Genomic DNA, 26,328 nt, shown 5'->3' on the forward strand with positions numbered 1-26,328 from the left:
GATTTCCTTTTCTCTTATTTTGGCTGCAGCTTCTGAGCATCTCCTTGTAAGCAGTTATTTTCAATTCTGTTTGATTACTTGGCATTGCTTTGCACCTAGATTTGCCTATCATTTAAAAGGGGCAACTTAAGAGCTTGGATAGCTCAACTGGTTGGAGCATAATGCTGATAATGCCAAGGTTGCTGGTTATTGTTCATTTTGTCAGCATTTACGCGGAGCAATTGATAATAGTAATTCCTACTCATAGCTATAAACCCATTGGCTATTAATTGAGATACTATTGATTAATAGTTAATTCATCAACTGTGCTCTGAACTTTATTGATGCCCAATAATTGTTTACTAACATTTATTTACAGTCAAGTTATTAATTGATTGGTGATATTAATACTAATTAAAAACAACAACAATAATAAAATAAAATAATAAATAAAATAAATTTGAAAAATAAATAATAATAATAATAATAATAATAATAATAATAAATAATAATAATTATAAATATAATAATAATGATAAATAATTATAAATATAATAATAATAATAAATAATTATAAATATAATAATAATAATAGTTAATAATAATAATTAATAATAATAATTAATAATATTAAATAAATACATAAATAAATGAAAATTAAATTTAAAATAAAATAAAGTAATTAGTGACAAAATAAATAGTAGGCGCATTTTACTAGTGCACAGAGCAGCTCATGGTGCCCAAGAGGAAGCGCACGGGTGCAGCACCAGCACACACTGCAGCTGGCGACCGTCATAATAATGAACCCAAACTCATTTCGCATTTCCTCAATGCCTTCAGATCATTCATGGCTGACTATGAGCAGCGCTTTCTCTTAGCTATTCTTTAGTTCTATTTGCCTTGTGTTTCTTACTTCCTTGTTTCGCAAACCAGTGGTCAGCCTTTAAGCAACCCAGGTGCAGGCCCAAGCCCTCAGTCAGGAACGGCGGCTGTGCAAACTAGGTCTCGGCCTTGCTCGGTGACGACTGACTTTCAGAACCGCATCGGGGCGCCTGCGTGGAGGCTGCCAGCCCGTATCAATAACCAGGTGGCTTCCAGTTCTTCTTTGCAGAATAAGCAGCCCTGGGTCTAGCTTCCAGAATCAGGCACCTCATCAGCCGGTGATGACGAGTCAGAATGGCTTACGCCCTTTATGGCGAGAAGAAGCCATCAGAGGTGTATCGCACTGGAAAGCTGGACCTTAGAAGGATTTAAACGTAAGGTGTGCGGGTAATTCAATAAAGGGCAATGCCAATGGCAGTCTTGTAAGTACCCGCACGAGTGTGAGAGATGTGCAGGGGCTCACCCAGTCACAGTGTGTTACAAAGGGAAGCGGCTCTTTCGGGGAGGTTGGGGCTTTCACCACTCTAGTTCCAGACGAACCCCCGCAGCAGGGAACCATCAATAAAGTCCTTCTGGGTCTAGCATTTTCTCAAATTCAGCTTTCTCCTCTCCTCAACCACTTGTCCATCCATCCGGACGGAAGTGCAGCATCCTATCTTTGGAAGGGTTTCTCAGAGGGTTTTAGAATCCTAGTAGTTGGCTCCTTAACCGCGAAGGACTCTACTAATCAGAAGTCAGTAAGGGAAAGGACGCTCGCCCCGCCCCATGGGTAGCTAGCCCCACCCCACCATGTGTGCCACTCTGGGTGCCAGAGCAGCTAGCTCTGCCTCTGGAGTCACACTATGGCATACACTATGGGATGAACCCAACAGGGCCGCCACTTAGCCCCTGCTTGGTCTCCAGACAGAGGCACCCCTTCCCAGACCCACCCCCCTTTTGAGATTATTAGGCAACCAAATGTATCATTCCATAACACCTCATACAGGAATTATTTTTTCCTGGGGAGCCTGCCTTTTCTCCCAGATCAACTACAAGAGCAAGACCACAGCTTTAACAAAATGACAGCCCAAACAGGAAGACACATGGGAGCTTTGAAGTGTTCCAGATCCATTCCCTGTTCTCCCAATGAGCAGGGCAGCTGTGGGCAAAATTGCAAAGAAGTACAATAATGATTTTGTCCTCCATCCTAGAATCTAGTAAGCCTTTAAGCCCAACAGTCGGAATCGCATAATTTCAGTCCGTTAACCATATTAGGGAACATGTATAGTTAGTAAACAAATTGCTAGTTTTGTGAGAATTAACACTTCACTGAAGTGGATAACGCTTTGGCTAAGAGCTCACCTTTGGCAATCTTCTAGAACATGTTGCATATGTAGCAGTTATTTCTAGCTAGAGTGAAACTGAAACCTGACATTTACAGTATCAAAACACACACACACACACCACACAAAAAACAAAACAAACAAAAACAACAGCAACAACAACAAAAACCCTTCCCAAACCTGCATATATCGCCCTTGGGCATCGTGCCGAAGAAGAAGCCCGGGGAATTTCGGCTCATTCACAATTTATCCTATCCGAAGGGCGGCTTAGTAAATGACGCCATTCCACCAGAGTTATGCTCGGTGAAGTATGCCACCTTCGATCACGCGGTTAAATTGATCAGGAGTTTTGGTCAAGGGGCGCTTTTGGCGAAGTGTGATATTGAATCGGCTTTCCGCCTTTTGCCGGTGCATATTTCAAGGTAAATATTATGTGGATAAGGCCATGCCAATGGGCTCCTCTGTTGCCTGTTCGGCTTTTGAAACATTTAGCACCTTTTTGGGATTGGGCCTTAAGATTTAAAACAAATTCCATTGGGGTTACACACTATTTGGATGACTTTCTCTTCATGGGGAGGTCCGGCTCCGGGGAATGCGCCTCACTGCTGGAGGCCTTTGCGGCCTTGGCGCAGGACTTGGGTGTTCCTTTCGCAGCGGAGAAAACAGAGGGACCCACTACTTGCATCACGTATCTGGGCATCAAGTTAGCTCAATCCTCCCGCTTACGTAGGGAAAAAATTGACAGCCTTAGGGAAATAACCCGGCCCACCCTTCTGCTAAAAAAGATTACCCTTCGGCAGATCCAGTCCCTATTAGGTCATTTTAACCTCGCTTGCAGGGTGATCTCCCCGGGACGCCCCTTCTGCACCCGCTTGGCCAGGCTGTCAGTAGGCCTCAATCATCCGCACCACAGGGTTAGACTCCCGAAATCGGTCAAGGAAGACCTGGAGGTTTGGGGGACCTTCTTAGATAATTATAGTGGAGTCTCGCTATGGCAGGATATTCTTAACTTAACTTCAGATTTTCAGGTCCAATCGGATGCGGCAGGGTCGCTAGGTTTAGGTGTGTACTTTAGGGGGTGATGGTGTGCTCAGCGGTGGCCAGCAGGATGGCAGGGTGAGGCTATCACGCGAGACCTGACTTTTCTCGAGTTTTTTCCGATAGTGGTCGCGGTGCACATCTGGACGCAGGAATTCCAAAACCGTCGGGTGTGCTTCAAAACCGACAACCAGGCGGTGGTAAAGATTTTGGAAAGGCAGTCTTCTCGATCTTCAAGGGTAGCGGCCCTTCTGCGGTCGTTCGTCCTCCGGTGCCTTGAGTATAATATAATCTTTTCTGCCAAATTTGTACCAGGAATCAATAATAACATTGCGGATGCCTTGTCTCGCTTTCAGATGTCTCGCTTCCGGTCGCTGGCACCTGGAGCGCAACTGTTGCCCGAACCCTTTCCGGAGCACCTGTGGAACGTTGGAGACGCAAAGTGATACAGGGAGTATTGGCGTCCGTCACACCATCCACCCTCAGGTCTTATAAGAAGGCCTGGTGCGATTTCCTGGGTTTCAGGTCCGGGTCATCGGGGCTTGCTCCTAGCGTGCCACCGTCCTCCGACGACGTCTTAAGATATCTTTCTCACCTAGACGACCTGGGCCGAGCTCCCAAAACCTTAAAGATTCATGTAGCTGCCATTAGTTTCTTCTCCAAAGCTACATTCTCCTCTGACCCGTGCAATGACTTCTTAGTCCGCAGGGCTATCAAGGGCTGGAGCAGGCTTCAACCTTCACGGGCTGGGGGCCGTAAGCCGATCTCTTATGCGCTATTGTCCAAAATCCGCACAAAGTTAAAATCCATCTGCTGGTCCAAGTATGAGGCCCGCATGTTTTCCGCCGCCTATTCGATTGCGTTTTTCGGCGCCCTACGGGTGGGCGAGGTTGTAGCCGAGGCTGGCGCAAACGGCTCAACGCGCGGCCTCTTATTGGACGATGTGCAGCTATCAGAGGCGTCCATGACACTCAGGATACGCCAGTCAAAAACAGATCAGGCCGGCAGGGGGGTGTTTGTGAACCTGGTAGCTTCTGCGGAGTCGGGTCCATGTCCGGTAAAGGACACCAGACGATTTCTCTACCTCCGGCCTCCCGGCCCGGGTCCTCTTCTGGTCCACCTAGACGGTTCCCCGCTTCTAAGGCATCAATTCACGAGGGTGCTCCGCAGAGCCATTGATTCCTGTGGGTTACCTGCCCAAGACTACGCAGCGCACTCCTTTCGGATCGGCGCTGCAACAACAGCCGCTCATTTGGGCTTGCCGGTGGATAGGATTAAGGAGATGGGCCGGTGGAAATCTGATGCATATAAAGCCTATATCCGCTAGATTACATTACATTAACCCCCCCACTTACCTGTCGCTTTCTTCTTTTCATCCTCAGCTGCTGCCAAAAAGATCGTGTGGATTTGCGGCCACAGTATCGTCCATTGGGCCCGTGCAAGGGCGTGTAGTTCCGGCCTCACTGTTAATCTTGGCCTACATCCGGGAGTCCGCTGTTTCTGGTTCATGAAATGGGGCATGCGTTGGCAGGAGCTTATGCCTATGTTGCGGGAGAAAGTGGCCTTGTTCGGCCCCCCTGACATCCTTATTGTCCAGCTAGGCGAGAATGACCTCGTTACCAGGAGTACGGCGGACTTGTCATGGAGTATAAGAACTGATTTGGGCGAGATTGCTGTCTTGTGTCCCGGGACTACCGTGTTTTGGTCCTCCCTCCTGAAGAGAATTGTGTGGCGAGGGGCGAAGTGTTGTATGGCCGTGGAGAAAATCAGAAAGACTTTGAACCGGGCCGTGTCCCGTTGGGTGCGCTGTCGGAATGGCCAAGTTATTGTGCATGATCGTATTCGGATTGGCAACATGGACTTGTATAGAGATGACGGGGTTCATCTCTCATACCTGGGGAATGACCTGTGGCTTGACAGCATCATCAGTAGCGTCAGGGATTGGTTGCAGCTGTGAGGGTATTGGCGGCGAGCCTTTGGCTCGGGTGGCGGTTAGGCATTGGATTATTGCGTTATGGTGTGTGGGAAGGCTAGGTGTGGCCATCGGCCTAAGCCTTCAATTTTGGGTATTCCGTTAAAGGAATCTGGGGGTCGTGTATTCCGTCCGATGCCTGCTTGGCGGGAGGCCATGGCACGACCCCTGGTGACGTCAGGGGAGAGCCTATAGTTGTATTATCATCAACAGGCTCCGCCCCCCTGGTGATTCAACCCCTGTGGTGGACATCCAATGCCTAAGCCAATACCTTTTTCACTGCTGTAACCAATAAAGTTGTGGCCTTTTCATGCCCATAAACCATATATCACGTGTCCTTGTGTGTTCATTTCCACGGGGCGGGGGTCGGGTCCTCGAACCACAAAGACTCTCCTCCCTGAAAGAGAGGGGAGTGGTTGTGGACGGGAGCCTGAGCACCGCCCACAGCAGGGGGCTCAGCCCCCTGCCTTTCTGTTCCCTGGCTGGCGCTCCTCCCACCAACCGGCACCCAATCGGGTGCCGCTGGGGGGTGTGGTCAGCCAAGTTCAAATTGCAGCGCCAGCCCTCTCCTCAGCCTCTTTCCACTCCGTCTCGCCGAGAGTCACCCACCCTCCACTCCCTTTAGCTTAGGGTATTGGCCTTGCTATGGACCTTAGGTTGGTCGCCCTGGTTAGTCGGGGGGCCTGGTAGGAGTTTTTCCGCATGGCAGTAGGCCATGAGGTTTTTTCGCCTACCTCGTAGCAATCGTCACAACTTTTGTGGTATTGGTGGGTAGGTTAGGCATTGGATTATTGCGTTATGGTGTGTGGGAAGGCTAGGTGTGGCCATCGGCCTAAGCCTTCAATTTTGGGTATTCCGTTAAAGGAATCTGGGGGTCGTGTATTCCGTCCGATGCCTGCTTGGCGGGAGGCCATGGCACGACCCCTGGTGACGTCAGGGGAGAGCCTATAGTTGTATTATCATCAACAGGCTCCGCCCCCCTGGTGATTCAACCCCTGTGGTGGACATCCAATGCCTAAGCCAATACCTTTTTCACTGCTGTAACCAATAAAGTTGTGGCCTTTTCATGCCCATAAACCATATATCACGTGTCCTTGTGTGTTCATTTCCACGGGGCGGGGGTCGGGTCCTCGAACCACAACAGTATATTCTTCCTCGCTTTCAATTTTTTCCGTAACTCTCCAGCTTCCAGTGTTCCCCTCTTTTCCTCCCCAGGCACTGAAGCATTTCCATGTTTTTGGAAAAGATCTAGCCTTGTCTGTTATTCCTTTCTGAATATCTTAAGATATGTTGGGGTTTTTTGGACAGGCAGTGAGGTGCCAATACTGGGCTCCTGTGTATGTGGTAAAACACGCTAGTTTCTGGGCCACCTCCTTCAGACTAACAGCAGCCTGGGTCACAGAAGGAACAGGTACTTCCCTTCTGTCATTTGAGTTCATGAAGGGCTTAGTCCCTGAAGATGAAAAAGTAGGTTTCAGACACATATAGATTCATGGCTTGGGCCTAGGTGGCAATACACTGCTTAATTTTACACATAGACACCTCCATCCAAAAGCTTCTAGCATACCCAGGTGCTCCAATGCACATACTACAAAATATTGTGAATGAAGATGCCAAATATATAGCACACGTAAACCAGGACGCGACATGCTCATTTTGAGGCTTTCCCGTGCGCTTTACAGAAACAGGCAAATGGAGCGTTACCTACCAGAACTTCCTTCTTTTCTCTTCTAGAGAGATTTGTGTGTCTATTCTCATTTAGCTCTTGATGGGGAGATCCTTCTCTGTCGCCATTTGTCTGGACAGAATTCAATCCATTACCTTCACAAGAAAAATTCAGAGACCATTACAGAGCATAAACCACCGTTACAATTAGTAAGATTCCCAAAGGGTATTGGCTTCATCCAGGGTGGCCAAACCCTTACCTGCCCTATCCCTTGGGCCAACCTTCATAAGCAGGTGGGGCTGCTCATCTGTCAATCACAGCACCTATAAGCTGATCGGTAATGAGAGCAGACCCACTGGCTATACTGGGAAGTTCTCAGTTGGGAACTCCCTAAGACAGTCAATTCAACTTTACTCTGATAGCCGATTCAACTAAGACTGGTGTCACATATGACGGCAGATGGACACGGTTTGGGGGAAATGACCAGGCCTAAATAGGCCCATAAGTCTTAATGTCCTTCATTAAGTCATCTATGCCTCAGCTTCAGGCACTAAATGCATGAAGAGCAATTGTGACTCCATTTTACTAAAGTCCAAGCTGGAACATGTTCAGAAGTACTGCAAGGCCTATCTGTTCATGCTGAACTTTGGGGCTGAGGGACAAGTCTGGAAAGCATGAGGGGATACCAGTGAAGGGAATAAAGTTTATTCTGTTCTGGTGGAAGTGCTGTTTTTTGTCCTAAGCCTTGTGAAAGTCTTCAGTGGCAGAATTCCGTAGTCCTCAATGATTGTAGTTTGGACACACATCAGTACAACATATCACAGACATGTACATAGTTTTGATAAACATGATTTTAGAATTTTAGAATTTATTTCCATGTCCAGCGGCTTAAAGAAGGTTGGGGGGGGGGGGGAGAGACACCATTAAAATCTAAAGAGGGGTGTGTTTTTTAAGTGTGCATTTTCTGCTGCTTGACCAGAGCAAAACATGCTTATTTAAGAATAATTCTGGGATATGTACTGAAGAAGGCAAAATTAAATTGCTGTTATTAAAGAATTTGTGAATTATCTGTAATTCATCAACATTACCTAAAGCATGAGATTTCTGTGGAGGTAACCGAGGTGGTGGTGGTCTGGGTGGTACTTGGGTGTTTGATTTTGCAGGACTTTCTGAAACAGGACATCTTTTGATGGTTCCTTGATTATCATCCTCAGAAGAATGCATCTCCTGTGGTACGTAGATGGATTTAGGCTGAAATTATAAAATTTATTAGTCCATGTTTTTGAATTCATATCACATCACCTTCATATTAAAACTTTCATGCCAAGTCATTAAAATGTGTTCAGAGAATACAGTAGAAATGAAGAACCAACAGGAGCCACGTATAAGGAATTCTTCAGCTGAAATTTCATAGCTGGAAATGAAAGGCTTTCTAAAAGTCTACAGAAAACATCCCTATTTTATTTGTTTGAAAATTTATAACCTGCTGTTTCATAAAATATAATGTGGCTCATAACATATAAAATACAATAAAATCTAACTAAATAATCTGCAAAGCATAATTGAAAACATCAGTAAAACAGCCTTCAGTCTGTTTTTGGACAAGGTGCAAATCAGATTATGGTTTTCTAAAATCACATATATCACCTGCATATTAGCCAAATAGAATTAACTTAAAAGAGGGACTTAATAATGTATTATATTCCCTCCACTGACATAAGCTATCTGTCAACAGACAGAGAAGAAAGTAATTTTTGGTGATTTTCTCCCTGCTTCTCTAGATCTGCTATGAAGAGCTGGGGAAACCTCTGGAGCAGATTTCAGGGGCTGCAGGAGTAGGAGCTGAAAACTGCTCCCCTCGTGATCCTGACAGACGCCTTCCATGAATAGAGAGGGGACAGAACTGGATGCAACCCACGATAACTGCCCTTCAGTAGGCTAAAAAACAGCATGTATACTACTGGGGGAAACCGTTTGGCAAAGCAGACTGCTAAAAGAGAATGCAACTGAAACTATCACTGTATTCAGATGTTTTTACTGATAACGTTACTGTTTTCCTCTTTTTGTAAACTGCATTCAGGTTTGTGTGTTTTAACAGTCAAGCAGCACATAAATTTTATGAAATAAAAAAATACATTAATGTGTCTAATAATAATAATAATAATAATAATAATAATTTTTATTTATTTCCTGCCCTCCCTGGCCAGAACCAGGCTCAGGGCGGCTAACATCTAAATATATAATACATTAAAACATAAATTCAGCAATCAACTGAAATACAGATTAAAATCAGATTAAAATCAAAATAAACCCAGATGGCTACCCACAAGTGGGCTCAAGCACCTCCACTCTGGCTTCTGGTGCAGCCAGGAGAAGATCTGAAGGAACAGGCGAGATTCACCTAATGAACCCGTCAGCAGATGCCTTGCACAAGGGCTTCCAATTACACAGCAGGGCTTCCCTCCCCCTTGCCCTGCGCCTCCCCTGTGATAAGGTCTGGGGAAGGTTGGGAGAACCCCCAGAACAGCATTATGTGGTAAGGAGGGATCGTTCCAACTGGCAAGCTAATATACTAGCACAGATGAAATATCTGTATTAGCTGAATTCCACCCATTGACTTCCATTTCCATTTTAAAAACTGACCACGGTTTGTAGTCATCTGACATAAGATTATGGTTCAGCGGTTGTCAGATGTTAACAAACCATCGTTTATTATAGTAATCTCTCTCCTGCTTTCAAGTGAAGCTATCTTAGTTGCCCAAGCCAGTTTCTTAGTTTGGAAAGAACGGAAAAATGATTTAAGAAACCAGAAATTGTTGCCAAAGCCAGGCACCTGCAGTGGGGCTGAAAGGGTAGGGGCAAGGAGAGAATGTGCAGGCATATATTTTCTTGAACCGAAGTTTATGAGATCAGAGGTGTTACATGTGAACTAGGCCAGTAAGCATATTTCCTGCAAGTAGTGACAGCCCCTCTTACCTTTGGCGGTAAAGGTGGTGGCACTTTAGCCTTCATAGTTGAGCTACAAGAGGGAAAACAAGGATGAACTACAAAGGTTCGTTGATCATTTTAAAAATTAGATATTCATTACATACATAAAGATAGAGAGAAAGAGGGTGCCACTGAAATGATCTAAACTGGGGTGGGCAATATAAAAACTTTGTATTTTTAAGGTGGCCCATGGGTTCTTGACAGATTCCTCAGAACTCCAGTTTAATTTTTTAAAAAACGTGTGTGCGGATGTAATTTCCACCATCATGCTTGCAGGCAAATGTGAAAAGAATGGCAAAAGCAATCAGGGTTCAGAAACAAGGGGAGCCAATTACGGCAAGTCAAATTCATTGTTTTTCACATGATTATTAAATCCATGCATCGAAGGGCAGCAACAGTGGCAGAGCTTCATGCTCCTGCAACCGGGGGGGGGGGGGAGCAGGTGGGGTGGGGGTGGGGCTGGCACACATCCGGGGGACGGGGGGCGCCACCTGCAGGGGCATGGCGCACGTCCTGGGGTGGCGCTCAGCGCAGGCGGGGAAGCAGTTGCGCTCCCTCCCCCACTCCTCTTCCTCCGCCACTGGGCAGCATCTGCTGGAGCAATCAACGTCTGTTTGTGCTATGGAACTTCCTTTCCCTCTTGCTGCCGGTCTCCCGCACACTCTCAAAAATCAGCTTCTGGGGGTTGGGGGACACTCTGGAGCAAATTTTGGTGACACATGGTGGGGTGGGAGGGAGGAGAGGAAACTGAAGTCTTTTGTGCCAATGGAACTAATCTTGTAGAACAATGGATTGACATTGCACATTTGAAGGCGATATGCTTCCTCTACTGCAATTTGGAATCTAATTTATTAATGAAGATGATGCATGAATTACATTACATGTAACTAAAATATGCAAATTTTCTGTACCATGTCAGATTGTGGTATATTTCAAATGCAGCCCTCAGTAGTGAACCAGTTGCCCATACCAGATTTAAATTCATAACATTGGAATTTTCAGTAAACATTTTTCTATCAACCCTTAAAACAGTGAAATTAGAAATACAGCACTTATTGAGAAAACCCATTGTATCACAATTAAATACCAATCATTGGGGGGGGGGCAATAGTATGAGGGGTTGATTTCAAAGAGGTAGATTATGGCAGAATGAAAAATTGAGATCCAAGGTAGATTAGGCTATATAGATTGTGTTTAGCCAGAGAAATTCTAAAGGTGGCAATCCCACATTCAATACCATTTATAATTCCGACTAAAAACAGTGAGACTTAAATGTGTATAACAGAATGCTGAACAAGAGACAGGCTTTTAAAAATGATGTGCTATGAATAACTTTGCACATATTCTCTAAGAGGCTACTAGATGCAATTATTTCTGCCTCTGATTATATATATATATATATATATATATATATATATATATATATATATTGTATTTCAGTTTGGCCACAGCCAAGGTTAACTTATTAAAATATGTAGGAAGGCATTCTGCCTCATTCTTGCCCCAACTCCCTAAATCTCTCCATTTATCCCCAAATGGGCTTATGTATCAAAGAAAAGCCTGCTCAAAAGTCCAGCTTTAGAAAAATGAGATACCAGCAGAAATGGAAACTCTTGATGAAGTATTTTATTTACCCAGAGTTTGGGTTTATGGTATTGATTGGACTCCCTACATATTGCTGGGGAATCACATTTTTTCTCCTTGATTTTCTTTTTCCAAACTCCAGTATTGTCCTGTTAAATAACAGCACGTTTATGATATTTTGCATTTATAAAATTGCTACTATAGACAGGTTTTGAAAATACAGGCTTGATTTTCTTGTGTTAAACTACAATGCTCAAAGCAACCAGACGACAAATTAGCACAGCAATTCTACTGCCACTTAATGGAAGCAAGCCCCACTGAACTCAATGGCATTTACGTATAAGGTTATACTGTAAAAGTCGTTACTCTTGAATAGGATATATATAGGATTATATTGTAAAAATCAGTATCACATATTGCCTCAACTAATGGCAGAACTCTTCTAGTGACAGATGAGCTGTTTCAATCCTAAAAATGGTATCAGCTACTATATAATCTGCAAGGTCTTTGAAACGCATCATGCAAGTCCAAGCAGGATCAGGCTCCCAAACATGTCCCTTCAGATACAGTACTACCACATGGAAATAGCATCCTGATACATTCAGATGTAGGCTATAAGCACAAATGAAAGTACCAGGATGCTATTTCTGTGTGGTAGCACTGTATGGTGCTGGTAACACCAGCTCCTGTTATACAATGTTTTCATCTAAGGCAGCAGGAGAGAAGCCTCTGGTGTGGGTTGCTGTGAAATTGCAATGGGATTAATGTAAGTTTCAGTAGTAAGTTTTAAATAGAGGGCTGGTGGAGCAATGTAAAATTAACAGCAATGGTTACAATGGTTACAAGATGGGGCAATGTAAAATTAACAGCAATGGTTACATTGCAGTTAATTTTAATATTGAATATTGTTATTCTTAGTAGAGTTAAGTTTACAGGTTAAGTTATAGCTTCAAATTCTTCCTGCCCCCCCCCCCAAATAATCATTACTTACATATATTGTTCTTTATTTCTCCTCTATTCACTGGCCTTCTAGTGATATATTTAAAATAAATGTTCCAAACAAAATTTTAGCTTCATGAGTCCTATCTAGTCATCACTCTCTCTCTCTCTCACTGGGGCAATTTAAGCAAATCAATTCCGCGAGTTAACTATGGTTTGTTTAAACAAGCCTGCTTCATAGCCCATGGCATGAAGTTGGGTTTGTTTCAAGCAACCCATAGATATGATCAAACACATGTGGCCAGTGCAGGCAACACAGCAAACTGCAGTTAATCTAAACTTGAAGCAAAAGCTTCCAAACTTCTCCTTACAGCCATGCCAAAAGGAGGATGGAGAAGAAGAATGCATGAGCCCAAGGCTCACTGTGGCTACTTCCTGTCACACTAAACAATGGTTCGGGGTTACGTCTGAAGATGACCAAACTGTGGAGCAAGAAGTGTTGGTGGGGTGATCATAAACCACACACAGACTGAACAAGATTTCTCAATTGTCTACGAACCAGATCTACTTTGAAGATTAGCAGAACTTACTGTTTAGCGTCATCACTGTCCCCTTCTTCCTCATCTTCCAGATGTGCGACATGTCCCCTGAGGAATTAAACAGGATATCACTTCTAAATGTCAATTGTCAACTTGTCTTCAGCCATCAAAAGATTTGTTATCTGCAATCCTAAAAAGCTTCTCTTTTAGCAAATCACAGTTGCAAGACAGACAAGCAAGGGGTCCTCTGTAAGCCAAACAAGCACCATTAGACCGTGAGAGATACAAGAAACATACAGTTCTGCGCACAAGGAAAGGGACTTCGCAATCAAGAGAGAAAGAAAGTCAAGAATTACCGCTGATGCAGTTCTTCTTCAACTGATTTTAGAAGGCTCCTTTAAAAATAGAAGTAAAATTCAACGACTGGACACATTTAGCAAAAAGCACACAAAATCAGACACACTTTTTATATGATCTGACAAATGTAAGCTGTGTAATAAATTACATCAATTGTTTGAATTTTCAGTCTGAAGTAAATAATTATTCAGCCTAAAGTGTATTAAAGTGTGTTCAGCTGTATACCAGCCTGCTAAGTAATGCACCTGGGTGGACACAGCTCATCTTAATTATAGTTACTGCTGTAAAAAAATGTGGGGGGGGGGGTGGAGGGGATAAGAACATACACTAAAATAATGCAATGCCACAAGAAAATATTGGCAAAACCTAGAATAAGAAAGAAGTACTTATCTCCTCCTTTTATCATATTTACACTAATTCTCAACTATTGACTTAACTTGTTGGGTTGCACCATTAAAGTCTATTTTTACAAAATAATTTAACATGGATCATTGAACTCTCTCTGAAGTGTTCCCTCACTTACAGGTATTTTATGAAGCCCATGGCAGTAAGACTAGTCCTATCTGAACCTTAAGGTCCTCTTTAGCAGACCTGCTCCAAGTACCTCCAACTAAGTGCCTCCACAAAGCGTGGATTCTAGGACCTGCTCATTGGTGACATCCTAGCTGTGGAACAGCTTCCACAGAGAAGCTCATTTGGCTGCCATCTTTATGGCCTTTTGCATGCCAGATGAAGACCTTTTTATTTCCCAGGGCCTTCAGATAATCTGTGATATTAAAACCTGGCTGTGTGACATCTGCAGGCTTAAGAGTTCTCATGCTGCTTTTTCCCCCCTTCCTGTATTTTGTTTCTTGGAGGCCACTCAGAGAATATATGTTATTGGGTGGCCTATATACATGCAATAAAAAAAATGTATTTATTACATATACACACATATAGGCACATTTGTGGATACAGATGCAGACGATAAAGCTGCCTTGCTATACACCTGCCAACACCAAAAAACCCATATATGAGGCTACATTGGGTTGAATCCAGACTACAGGACTAGAGAACCTTGTCTACAGGATGCTCCATTGGAGAGGAAGGGGAGGTCCAATTCCTGCTTTAGACTCCAGAATATAGGAGGTGGCTCTGGAACTTCAGGAGAAATTGAAAAACCACCTGCCCACTTCTTCCAAAGGGAGCCTCTGCAAGATCTTAGTCTTGATCCAACTCGAGTATCTCAAAATACGGATTAAATAGTCAATTTTTACTGTAAATGTACAACTGGTTTCACTGCATAAACATCAAATTCCTGATCAAATTGATAACTACATTAAAAACCACTGCCAGCTTATTTGGGGGTGAGGGTAGTGGGAGAAAAATAATGGTGTTACTAAAAATACTCACTTATTTCCACCCAAGAAGTAACTGCCTTGGGGACCTTGACCATATTCTAGTTGCAAATCCTATTGAGAGAAAAGAAAGCATCAAGCTCTGTCTCATCTTATTGCATTCCCCCTTTAAAAAAATAATTATTATCTAACTAGCTCCGGCTGTTCTTACACAAACTTGAGTCCCACAAATAGCTTCATGGCATATACAAATAATGCATGTTGTACAGCAGATTCCCTCAAATTTCACTAGCAGAATACTATACTTCTAATATGACACTTCTGTGCATTTAAGGAGAGGAAAAGATACAAGATTTGTAAATTTTCTGCTTGAGATGCTCTGTTGCACAGTTGCATACAGACAATAGCCATAGGTTTCCTGGGCAAGCAGGAAAGCACCTGTATCAGCTTGCAGATATCTGTATCTGCAAAAGCCTACAAGCTGTATATATCCAAATCCAGAACTGTTTTACTGAGCCTTATCTTCTGCAACAGTAAACTATTTGGACCTTAGGCAGCTTCTGTGTGGTGACTGGTACTGGAAGCAACTTCCACTGCACAGATATCTCACTTGAGATTCCCAGGAGACTGTTCCTAGTAGTACAGAACCCCCCAGAAACAGATTTTTAAGGAGATGTAGGGAGGCATGAAAGCCCAGTTCAATGAGACAAACTCTGCTCAATGAAATCAGGATCCAATCAAACAGCTCTTTAGATTTATGAGAGTCATCAGGGTCCACAGTTCATTTCCTCCTACTTCAAATTGCTACTCCCAAAATGCACAAAATCTGTGCAGGGAGAGATGAACATACATGCCATGAGCAATAGTGGCTTGATCACATAACCTTAAAGTCTCTGAAAGGCTATTATTGTACACAACCCAACATATTTTAATGTAAAGAGATCACCTTGTACGACTATCCAACAACCATAATTCAAAATAGATACAGTGCAAGGGCTCTGAAATCTCCATGGATGCAAATGAATATGAACTAGGGATCCTAGCTTTGCAGTACAGAAACATATCTTCAGAATCCTGGAAGCCACAACTTTCATGTGGGAAAAAAGCTTAGGAGTCCTAATGATTTTAATAAGTGGTTTAGTAGACCAAGGTCAATGTGCAACCACTTATTTCACAGCAGGGACAATGTCATCATCTGCTGGAGGCTCTACCTGCCAAACCTCTACATGTCAAATAAATAAACTTTTCTCAAAAAGAAACCCACCATATAAACTACACAAAGAAAGAGGCAAGCTACAGTAGCCTGCCACTTCTATTTTTGGAAAATTCCAACACTCCTTTGAAAATGGTCATAAAACAGCAAGAAAGCTTTTTTGAGTCAGCTAGAATTCTTTCTGGATGATTCAAACCAGGAGGCATGGGGTTAGAGAAAAACTGGATTGTTATTGGAGCTATGATATCTGCTTTAGTCCAACATTGCTTTTTTGTAGTATACAGTAAGCCCACAACTTTGAGCACATTTAACTTGGACACATTCAGCCTAAGGAGCTTTGCCCTGTGTACCTGAAGGAGCATCGCTACCTCCATCATTCAGCCTGGACACTGAGATCCAGCCCTGAGGGCCTTCTGCTGGTTCCCTCAGTGCAAGAAGTGAAGTTGCAGGGAACCAGGCAGAGGGCCTTCTTGGTAGTTGCGCCCGCCCTGTGGAACACTATCCCATCAGATGTCAAGAAAATAAACAACTATCTGAGTAACCTCAGCCAATGTTAGATTAAGGATCCCGATCCTTTCAATTACCGTAATTCCCTTGCTTTATGAATCCCACCACCTACTTCTTATATAGTATTGTTTCAAATCCACTCACCCACCCATGTATTACCAGCTATAGAAAACCTTGTGTCTTCCAGATGTCTTGGACTACCACTACTAGCCAGCATAGCCATGCATCATGCCAAAGCAACGTGCGCCATCGTTTTTAGTGGCCAGTAAAGCATTTTATCAAGGACCATTTATAAATATGATTTGCTTTCTTTTTATAAGCAAAGAGAAAATTAAGATCACGTTTGGAAAACAAAGCTTGGTGATAAATGACTGTTTACTTGGAGGCAAGGGGTGAGATGGATAAAGGACAAGAATGTTAATGAGGATGCTGGGTTAAACTATGGAGGAAATGAGAGTGACTCCAAAAGGACTTATTTTAGAGTGATGCAGAACTTGGCAATTTCAGAAATGTTTTTGGATCTGAGGCATGTGGGTAAGAAGGGAAAATTGAATCAAAAATATTTGAGGGCAGAAATCGCTCACATTCACTCTGAACTTGAAGCTGCAGTTAGGGCGAATCCTGGTGAGATTCCCAGAGTACCGTCTAGGTGCATGTTGTGGGATCAGTATGAGTGAGCATGGTCTGAGGATGTGGACAGGACACTTTGTACTTTGTTTGGCGGACAAAGGCCCTTTCGACTCCCTTGTGAATCTGAGAGGGATTGACTGGGTGGACTACAGAGTGCTGTGAGAGCCACTTCAGAAGAAGCAATGGATTGCCTCCTCCTGAAGGAGACTACTCTGGACCTAGAGATATTAAACAACTGTTGCATGGTTGCAAATATCCCCCCCCCCCTTTTTTTTAAGTAAGGTGCTTAAGAAGGGGGTGAACTGCAGGTGAATCTGAATATAGCTGAGTTCTGGATCTATTTTAATCTGGTTTTTCAACAAATCTGTCTTTGCTACCAACTGATTATGGAAAGGGGGAGCACTATCCTATTGATTTTTCTCAACATCTTGGCAGCTTTTAATACACAGTATTTTAATCACAGCATCTTCCTGAACTGGTTCTATGGGTTGGAGGTATTACTGTGCTACAGTGGTTCAACTCCTACCTTCAGGGTCATGTTGGGAGATGTGTGTTTGGCCTCTTGGCAATAGTGCTGAAGGGCAATAGCCCTTCTGTCTCCCATGTTATTTAATATCTGTAATAAAACTCTTGGGAGGAATCATCCAGGGATTTGCAGCAAATTGTCATCAGTATGACGACACCCAGTTCTCCATCAGAATTGGGAGAGGCGGTAGATAAGATGGATAGATGCTCAGAGGCAGTGACAGACCAGATGTTGGCCAATAAAATACAACAGAATCCTGAAAAGTACTGTGGCTAGTCAAATCCCTGATCTACGAATTGGCATAGGATAAGGGCAGCAGTTGCCCTGTGGAACAGCTATGTAGCTTGGTGGTCCTTTCTGATCCATTATAGTCCTTAGAAGCTCAGGTGGTATTAGTGGCTAGGAGAGCCTACTGCCATTTACAGCTGGTTATAATACAGTGGTGCCCCGCAAGACGAAATTAATTCGTTCTGCGAGTTTTTTCGTTCTACGAGTTTTTTCGTCTTGCGAAGCACCAATGTGTATTGACGGTTTCCCATAGGAATGCATTGGCGGTTTTTTTAAAAAAGGCGCAAGACGTTTCGTCTTGCGAAGCAAGCCCATAGGGAAATCCGTCTTGCGAAGAACCTCAGAAAACGGAAAACTCTTTTATCTTGTGAGTTTTTCGTCTTCCGAGGCATTCGTCTTGCGGGGCACCACTGTAATAATAATATAATATTTTTTTATTATTTGTACCCCGCCCATCTGGCTGGGTTTCCCCAGCCACTCTGGGCGGCTTCCAACAAAGATGGAAAATACACTAAAATGTCACATATTAAAAACTTCCCTGAACAGGGCTGCCTTCAGATGTCTTCTGAATGTCAGGTAGTTGTTTATCGCTTTGACATCTGATGGGAGGGCGTTCCACAGGGCGGGCGCCACTACCAAGAAGGCCCTCTGCCTGGTTCCCTGTAACTTGGCTGGTTTACAAGCTACAGACATTCATGGACCAAGCCAGCCTGCTATCAGCAATTCATGCTCTAGTGACCTCGTGTTTTGATGACTGCAACGGGCTTTAGGGTTGTCCATGAAAATGGTATGGAAGCTGCAACTTGTGCAGAATGTTGCTGTCAGGTTATGAACTAGAGCAATGTGATAGGCTCACAAAGTGCCTGTCCTAAAATCTCTGCACTGGCTGCCTGTGCTCCACTGGGCTCGTTTCAGTGTGTTAAGTGATGGTTTGCAAAACCAAATGGCCCAAATATATGCAGAAACGGCACCTCTCATACCAGCCCATTTGATCCTTAATATCAGCTGGGGAGGGGGTTCTGCTCATCATGCCCAACAGGATTCATGAAGGGCCTTCTCTGTGGTAGGGCCCCAACTCCCCTAGAGCTACATCTGTCTCCTATGTTATTTAAATATTTAGCTTGTATATGCTTTTATTGACGTATTTTGTTGATGTGGTTCTTGTGTATCTCCTTGAGCTCCTTGAAGGGAGGATGATCCATAAATACTCTAAATCAACAAATAAATTTCGATTACCTCCAGGATGACCCCACCCCCTAGCAAAATAATCTATAGAATCTATAGAATCTCAGCAGTTTCTATACAACCACTTAAATAGCATTAAGCTAAGCATCCATAAATTTTTACGTGACTAGAACTTTAGCAGGAGTAAATGCTTGAGTTTGTGTCACCAGGGGTTCCCAACGAAGAAACCATGCTTTAGATGCTTCCTTGAAATGGCATATAGTAGCCACAAATCAGAAAAACACTAGTGAAATACTTGAGGGCCCTTATATAGGATTTGGTTGTTTTTTTATGGGAAAGAGAGAAGCTGTAGCAGTTGCATAAACATAGAAACTAGAGCTCTTATGGCTGGGCAGAGGCAAGATGCCACTCTCAATTTGCAAAGCACAAATCCACGACAATATGTATTCTACTGCAGTGACAGACAAATTAATAAGAGAAAATAAGCAAACCGCTACAAAAAAGTAAAAAGATCCTTCATCTGCCACCGTACGTTAGAAATCTCACAGGAACATTTTTATGAAAAGTGACACCTGTCAGTGTGGTTTATGTTTGTATTATTTAATGGTCTAAACCTTTGTTTATAGCCAGGTTACTACTCTACTGTCTGTTAGCATCAATAGGCTAAAACATGATCATGTCTCTTTCTAATCTACTATTACTAGATGCTTTCAAAAATAACCTGCATTTCATCCTGGATACAGTTACAGCAAAACACTGAGAAAGAAATTCATTTGTGTACTGTCCTAGCGTATTTCTGTGGGAAAATAAAGCTTGCAAAATGAAGGTGATAGAGACAAAAATAAAACACCTCCATCTTAGTTTGCACAGAGTGTTCCTAACACAAGATTTTGAATGCTCAAGCCATATATCTCTGGAGACGAAAGACACATGTGCACACACATGGAAATTTAGCAGTTTTCATGTAGATACTGTGCAAGAAGGTCCATCAAACAGAAGCAGCCATCCAACATAAACAGAAAAACTAAGTTCAGCTCTAAACAAAACCGTGGGATATTTAACCATATCCAAGTGAACAGTGAATCAAATCACACTCGATTCTGATAATTCCACTGATACTCTTTGGATAGTAGTGCTGTTCATTACAGTATTGGCAACAAAACTTTGGACAAGCCAAGGTAATCAGAAGTGGCTAAATATTGCAAATAACTATACCAGACAATTTTGTCCTTAAAGTGATTGTTCGTATTCAAATTTTAATGTCTTTGCACTGGTTGAGCCACTCAACAGAATGGAACTTTAGCGCTTGAGGGTGAATGTTTGTGCAGTGGGTGTCTAAGGTCTAAATGACCACTATTTGTGGATAAAAGAGACACACTTGTCTTTTATTTTTTTTAGATATAGAAAGCTAGATAGATAATACATTGTATATATTGTGCATGCTAGTTTTACAATTGGCAAAAGTTGTAAACACAGAAAATGAAATACTAGTTTTCGGGAAGTGTGTCAACTAGGTAATTATTGTTAAGGAATTCAAAATCATACTATTATTATTATACCTAGTATATGCACATGTGATGCATTAGGGAGTTCAGTGTGCTTCCCATATATTAATATAATCAAGCAGCTTGTTAGCCGTTTGGATTTCACGTAAGTAATATGAGAATACTGAATGAGGTGGTCAGACGATTCTGTCAAATCTACAGCTTGCAGGACTGAGCCGTGAAACAAATTAATTCTAACCGCGTAGTCCCACGTAACCTTCCAACAAAAGACTAGGCATAAGTGGTAGGCACGTTTGACAAGACATGCTTTTGCTTCAGAACCAGGAATGTTGCTTGGATAGAAAAGAGTAAAATGAGATTCATTTGTTAGCATCAAGCATGATGTTTTAGAAATGATCTCTGAAGTGACGCTACAGTGGTGCCCCACAAGACGAATGCCTCGCAAGACGGAAAACCCGCAAGACGAAAGGGTTTTCCGTTTGCAGAGGCGCTTCGCAGGACGAATTTCCCTATGGGCTTGCTTTGCAAGACGAAAAATGACGAAAAAAATTGAATTTTTTTTTTGCTCCAAAACCCCTTATTTTGAATCGCTAAGCTGCTAAAAGCATTTTAGCAGCAACACCGCTAATCCCCCACCCCTTAAAAAGCCGTTTTTAGCCCTTAAATCGCCAATAGCGCTAATAGCGCTACTCCGACAATGGGCTTGCTTTCAAGATGAAAAAACCGCAAGACGAAAAGACCCGCGGAACGGATTCTTTTCGTCTTGCGAAGCACCACTGTATACATTTTGGATTAAATGTTTTCAACTTTCAGGTGATAAAGACGTATCAATTGTACTGAATGATCATTCTTTAAAGAATGATCTTCTTTTTCTGTCAAGGGCCACATTCCTCCAAGAATAATTTGCAAGAAGCCACAAGGCGGTAGTGGGCAACCCCTTTTCTCTCTCCCGCTTTCTCCACACAACCCTGGGGGGGGGGGGTTCAGATTGCTCTTCCCAGGGGTCTCGCTTAATCACTCCCTGTCTTAAGTTACCTCAGGAAGACCACAGACATTGGATGACATGACAAAAATCACACTCCATTCCGTAAAGACTACTTTCAGTCAGACATGCAGCAAATAAAATAAAATAAAAATAAAAATACAAAATAAATTAAATTTGTATACTGCCCTTCATCTGTAGATCTCAGGGCAGGTCACAGCATAAAAATAAATGATGGAATCACAATCGCTTTCAGTACATGTTTTGGTTACAGCTTGCAGTTACCTAGGGGAGAGTGACCCTGAGTCCTGGTTTGAATGACAACCTAAGCCAAACCTTGGCTTACCTCCTTGCAACACGGCAGCAAAAAGGACCAACGGAGGCGCAAAGCAGCTGTGAGCAGTCTAGCCAAGACAGGGTTTGACTTCGCATGCCTTGCAAACCAGGCCACTATTTTGCCCTTTGGATACAAGTGGGAATGAGGATTAGGCTCATATACTACCACTTGCACGTTCATCACAGTGTAAAGAAGGCGATGAGTAATTTGTGCCCAAACATGAGACCTCTCCAACTGTGAGAAATAGAACCCAATTTCTAGAAGGTGCGTTCTCACAAGAGTCAGGGGTAATCTATGTTCAGACAAACAAGTTCATTTGTTACCTTCTGCACACATTCATGGAAGCAGGAAGGAGCACACATGCCCCAAATCTGCTCACAATCTCAGAGTAGGTAGAATCCTGGGAGTAAAACAGTGCTTGACTAAGGCCACTGACACCATCCTTCCCAATGTAGAAATCACCACAAGCTTCCTAAAATCTGCAGAGGCACAAAATATGCCAACTATCTATCTAAAAGACAAGCTTGTTCTCACACTTCTGACATCTCTCTTTTAACTGTACACACAGTTCCGAAACATCTTTGGCGGAAAATCAAGAATGAACTTCCTAATAAGTAAGATAGCGTTTGTGAAAACAGATGACGCACAGCACATGTTATGTTTAGTGCAGATGACCGTAAAGTATGTACCAACATGCTATGTGGTTTACTGCTATTAAAAGGAAATTGTTTCCCCTTGAAGAGAGATCACAATTAGTACAAGTTTTGCCAAAAAATTACAGGCAGGGACAGGACAAAAATAAATATATTTTAAAAGAAATTATGTTAAAGTTCAATGTTGCAGGAGTGTCTCAGGAGATGCTATAGAACAATAGCCTAGAGTTATTCTCACAGAGCTAGCTGGAAGCCACCATTAAACTAGGGAAAGAATTACTGGAGCTACAAATACAAATTCTTGAAGGCAGGTTTGTGTACCAAGGCGGAAGAAACAGACAACATCCATCTAAATGGAAGTTGGTGTCCATAGTAAACAACTGAAGTTTTGCTATGTTACCTCGTTAATGCCAAAAGTTTATTTCTTAAAGCAACATTTTAAGTATTAGGCAAAGGATATTAACGACTAAGATTTGTTTCTACTGCTAAAGATCAAAGGAGAAGAGATTTCTGAACAAAATAATTCTTGGCTAAAATGTTTCGAAAACTAAGTTGCTTTACACAAAACAATTATCCGCAAATATTATTAAATCTCAGTGCTTACTGTTGTACTCACGTTTTAAGTATTAAATAAACAAATGCATGTTGGAAGAGGTGGAAAATAAGATATAGAAGCAATACCTGCACTCCATTTTCTTCAAGCTGATTTCAATCCTTTCCTTCCCAATGAAATTTGTTACCTTTTGTTATTTATATGTTCAAGTTTCTCTCATTATGAAAAAAACTAACCTAGTCAGTAGCTTAGCAATTGTCTTAGCAATTTGTTTTAATATAGTTTTAGTGAAATTACAAAAATCAGTGTGAGAAATGTTAGTATATAAGAATGCAACACTGACATGGGTAATTAAAATCAGTAGCTTTATTATTACGCAAGTATTTGATTAGTAGACCTTTTGACTATTCTACAGATGGCAAAAGCAGCATGACAACCGAACAAAACATTTAACTTTGAAAAACAAAAAAGACGAACAAACACTGACAAAGAAAAAGCAATAGATGAAAATACCAGATTAGATCTTGCAGTGTAGTATATTTCTTCTGAACTGTCCGAAAAATCGTTACTGACGGGCTGTTCATCAGACAAAGACCAGAAACTCAGGTTAATTACTTTTAGACTCAAAAACATCTAAGTACAAAGGGACATTGTTGCACGATAGCTGACTCTGCCATTACCGTTTATTAAAGTGTCTAAAGCTTTACACAATATAGCAGGTGGGTTAGTATAGCCTTTAGATGTTCAACGGTGGCTTAAGAAATGCAAGGACTGGTCATAGGTGTACATTTGTTTATACTTCTTATCCTATACGCCATTTTTTTAAAAAAAACACACACATATTTTGTTGTTCTTCCCTGAAAGCTGCAAGCCACAGATTTCCCATCATTCCTGAACTATTATTTCTTACAAAGATTAACAAAGTCTTCTGTCCAGTCAGCTGCAGTTCCATGTGCCAGGTGGTTTATGGTTCAAAATATGGAACCAGACCAGCTTCATAGTTGTAAGCGTATTTACTTCAATGGAAGTTGGTTCCAGGTGTGTTTCACACTGGGGCATATCAATGTGTATTGCATGGGGTTGGACTAGATGACCCTCGGGAACCCCTTCCTACTCTACAACTCTATGATTGAGTTCTCCCATGTTGCTGACAACTGTGTGTTATAAAAATGCTTAAACCCAAACTGTGACTTTATAGGGCACTGTGGCCTAGATTCAAAGGACTGTAAAACTAGTTTTGTGAGCCTAACTAGGGGGTTGACTCACTCTTCCTTAAACAGCGGACCCTCATGCCTCGTATTATTTTTGAGTCTGCAGCAGAAAGGAAAATAGTTTCTACTAGTACATGCCCCTTCTTTGAGCCTAGGTAGCTCTTCAGATCCCAGCAGACTCACTTGCATCCAACCAACAAACATTATAGACCTCGGAGCTTCCTTTAAAAAGAAAGAAAGATGTGCATAGGAGTTTTAATCAGTAATCTGTCTCCATCTTCCACTGGTACAACAAGATGTGATATGAAGAAGTATATCTCCAACAGAACAAAGCGTTTAAAAGATACTTCTCCGAGACTGGATTTAAAAACCAATTAACTGATTGGAAAGCAAGACTAATGTTGGTAAAGAACAATGCAGAAGAGAACATGCAGATGAAATGGGTGTTCCTCATGCTTAACTTTCTGCTTACAAAGTCAACCAGTATTGGCACTTAAACTTGTGAGTGAGTGGGGCAAAAACAGGAGCCACTTTAATTGTATTTTATCTGAGTTTTGTCCCTCATGGTCTCAAGACAAATAATCTGTTTTCCAAACACAAACTTTTCCTCCATGCCAGTGTTCTGGGTTCAGATTTTATAACTGCATACAATTACTGATAGGTAAATTGTCACACACAAGTAATTTTCCCACCTATTTTTGGTCTCTCTAATCTGTCCACAGCTCAGGAATAGAGCACATGTTTTGTTTGCAGAAGGTCCTAGGATAAATCCCAGGGACTTCCAGGTAGGGTTGAGAAATAAACCCTCAACATCAACTGCAGGTCAGTATAGACCATAAGGAACTAGATGGGGAAATGGTCTGGCTCATTTGAAATACATCAGTTTTGTATGCTCCTATCTTGAATAAGAGAGCATGCAATATGGAAGTCACAATGTGGAATACATGGACCACATGTAGTTATCATTGAGTAGAACTATCAAAGAGGCTAAGAAAAACACACAGGAGGCCTTGCAAACAACATACAAGATAGGAACAAGAACTTGAGAAAGAGGGAATGGGATGCAGAAAAACAACAAGTCCACACATTGAGAGTCAGTCCTTAAAATAGGTGCAAGGAATGTGAATTAGAAGCCAGTGTGAAAAGAAAAACAATACTAAATTGAGTAAATTGTTTTCTAGAAATACAAATCTTTAAAAAATACAGCTATATAACCTGCCTACTAATGGTCTATTGGCTATAATCATGAAGCAAGAAATACCGTATTTTTCGCCCTATAGGACGCACCGTCCCATAAGGCGCACCTAGTTTTTTGGGGGGGAAATAAAGGAAAAAATTTATTTCCCCCCCAGGCGCGGGGTTGGGGAAGCCCGAGCTTCCCCCGACCCCAGCCCCCAAACAGGCAGCTCTCTGCAAGCCGTGGGAGCCCAGTGCTGGCTCCCGCTGCTAGCGGAGAGGTCCGCGAAGCCTGGACGCGCTGAGCTCAGCGCGCGCAGGCTTCGGCATGCAGGCACCTCTCCGCCAGCAGCGGGAGCGCTCCCGCTGCTAGCGGAGAGGTCCGCGAAGCCTGGGCGCGCTGAGCTCAGCGCGCGCAGGCTTCCGCATGCAGGCACCTCTCCGCCAGCAGCGGGAGCGTTCCCGCTGCTAGCGGAGAGGTCCGCGAAGCCTGGGCGCGCTGAGCTCAGCGCGTGCAGGCTTCAGCATGCAGGCACCTCTCCGCCAGCAGCGGGAGCGCTCCCGCTGCTAGCGGAGAGGTCCGCGAAGCCTGGACGCGCTGAGCTCAGCGCGCGCAGGCTTCAGCATGCAGGCACCTCTCCGCCAGCAGCGGGAGCGCTCCCGCTGCTAGCGGAGAGGTCCGCGAAGCCTGGACGCGCTGAGCTCAGCGCGCGCAGGCTTCAGCATGCAGGCACCTCTCCGCCAGCAGCGGGAGCGCTCCCGCTGCTAGCGGAGAGGTCCGCGAAGCCTGGACGCGCTGAGCTCAGCGCGCGCAGGCTTCCGCATGCAGGCACCTCTCCGCCAGCAGCGGGAGCGCTCCCGCTGCTAGCGGAGAGGTCCGCGAAGCCTGGGCGCGCTGAGCTCAGCGCGCGCAGGCTTCGGCATGCAGGCACGTCTCCGCCAGCAGCGGGAGCGCTCCC

General features: G+C 43.2%; 1 protein-coding gene and 1 long non-coding RNA gene across 10 annotated transcripts in view; one reads left to right on the forward strand and one right to left on the reverse strand.

Moving 5' to 3' along the window:
• LOC310674214 overlaps positions 1-8,982 on the forward strand; it is a 31,049-nt gene extending 22,067 nt beyond the window's left edge. The window contains exons 5-6 of the long non-coding RNA XR_014509432.1: positions 6,502-6,604; positions 8,641-8,982. This is a non-coding gene — a long non-coding RNA (uncharacterized lncRNA). The remainder of the gene's footprint in view (positions 1-6,501; positions 6,605-8,640) is intronic.
• The window catches only part of MAP4K3 (mitogen-activated protein kinase kinase kinase kinase 3), an 80,023-nt gene that overhangs the window by 17,992 nt on the left and 35,703 nt on the right, over positions 1-26,328 (reverse strand). For 2 of the 9 annotated variants that reach the window (XM_083433011.1, XM_083433019.1), the window contains 8 exons: positions 23,496-23,558; positions 14,659-14,717; positions 13,266-13,304; positions 12,961-13,017; positions 11,482-11,580; positions 9,836-9,878; positions 7,948-8,110; positions 6,902-7,014 (listed from right to left, as the gene is read on the reverse strand). In XM_083433011.1, the coding sequence (XP_083289137.1) occupies positions 6,902-7,014; positions 7,948-8,110; positions 9,836-9,878; positions 11,482-11,580; positions 12,961-13,017; positions 13,266-13,304; positions 14,659-14,717; positions 23,496-23,558 (636 nt within the window). The remainder of the gene's footprint in view (positions 1-6,901; positions 7,015-7,947; positions 8,111-9,835; positions 9,879-11,481; positions 11,581-12,960; positions 13,018-13,265; positions 13,305-14,658; positions 14,718-23,495; positions 23,559-26,328) is intronic. The other 7 variants (XM_083433013.1, XM_083433014.1, XM_083433012.1 and 4 more) reach the window with 7 other exon arrangements.

The sequence above is a fragment of the Podarcis tiliguerta genome (assembly GCF_965153285.1).
Source record: "Podarcis tiliguerta genome assembly, chromosome: 3".
Taxonomy (NCBI): Eukaryota; Metazoa; Chordata; class Lepidosauria; order Squamata; family Lacertidae; genus Podarcis; species Podarcis tiliguerta.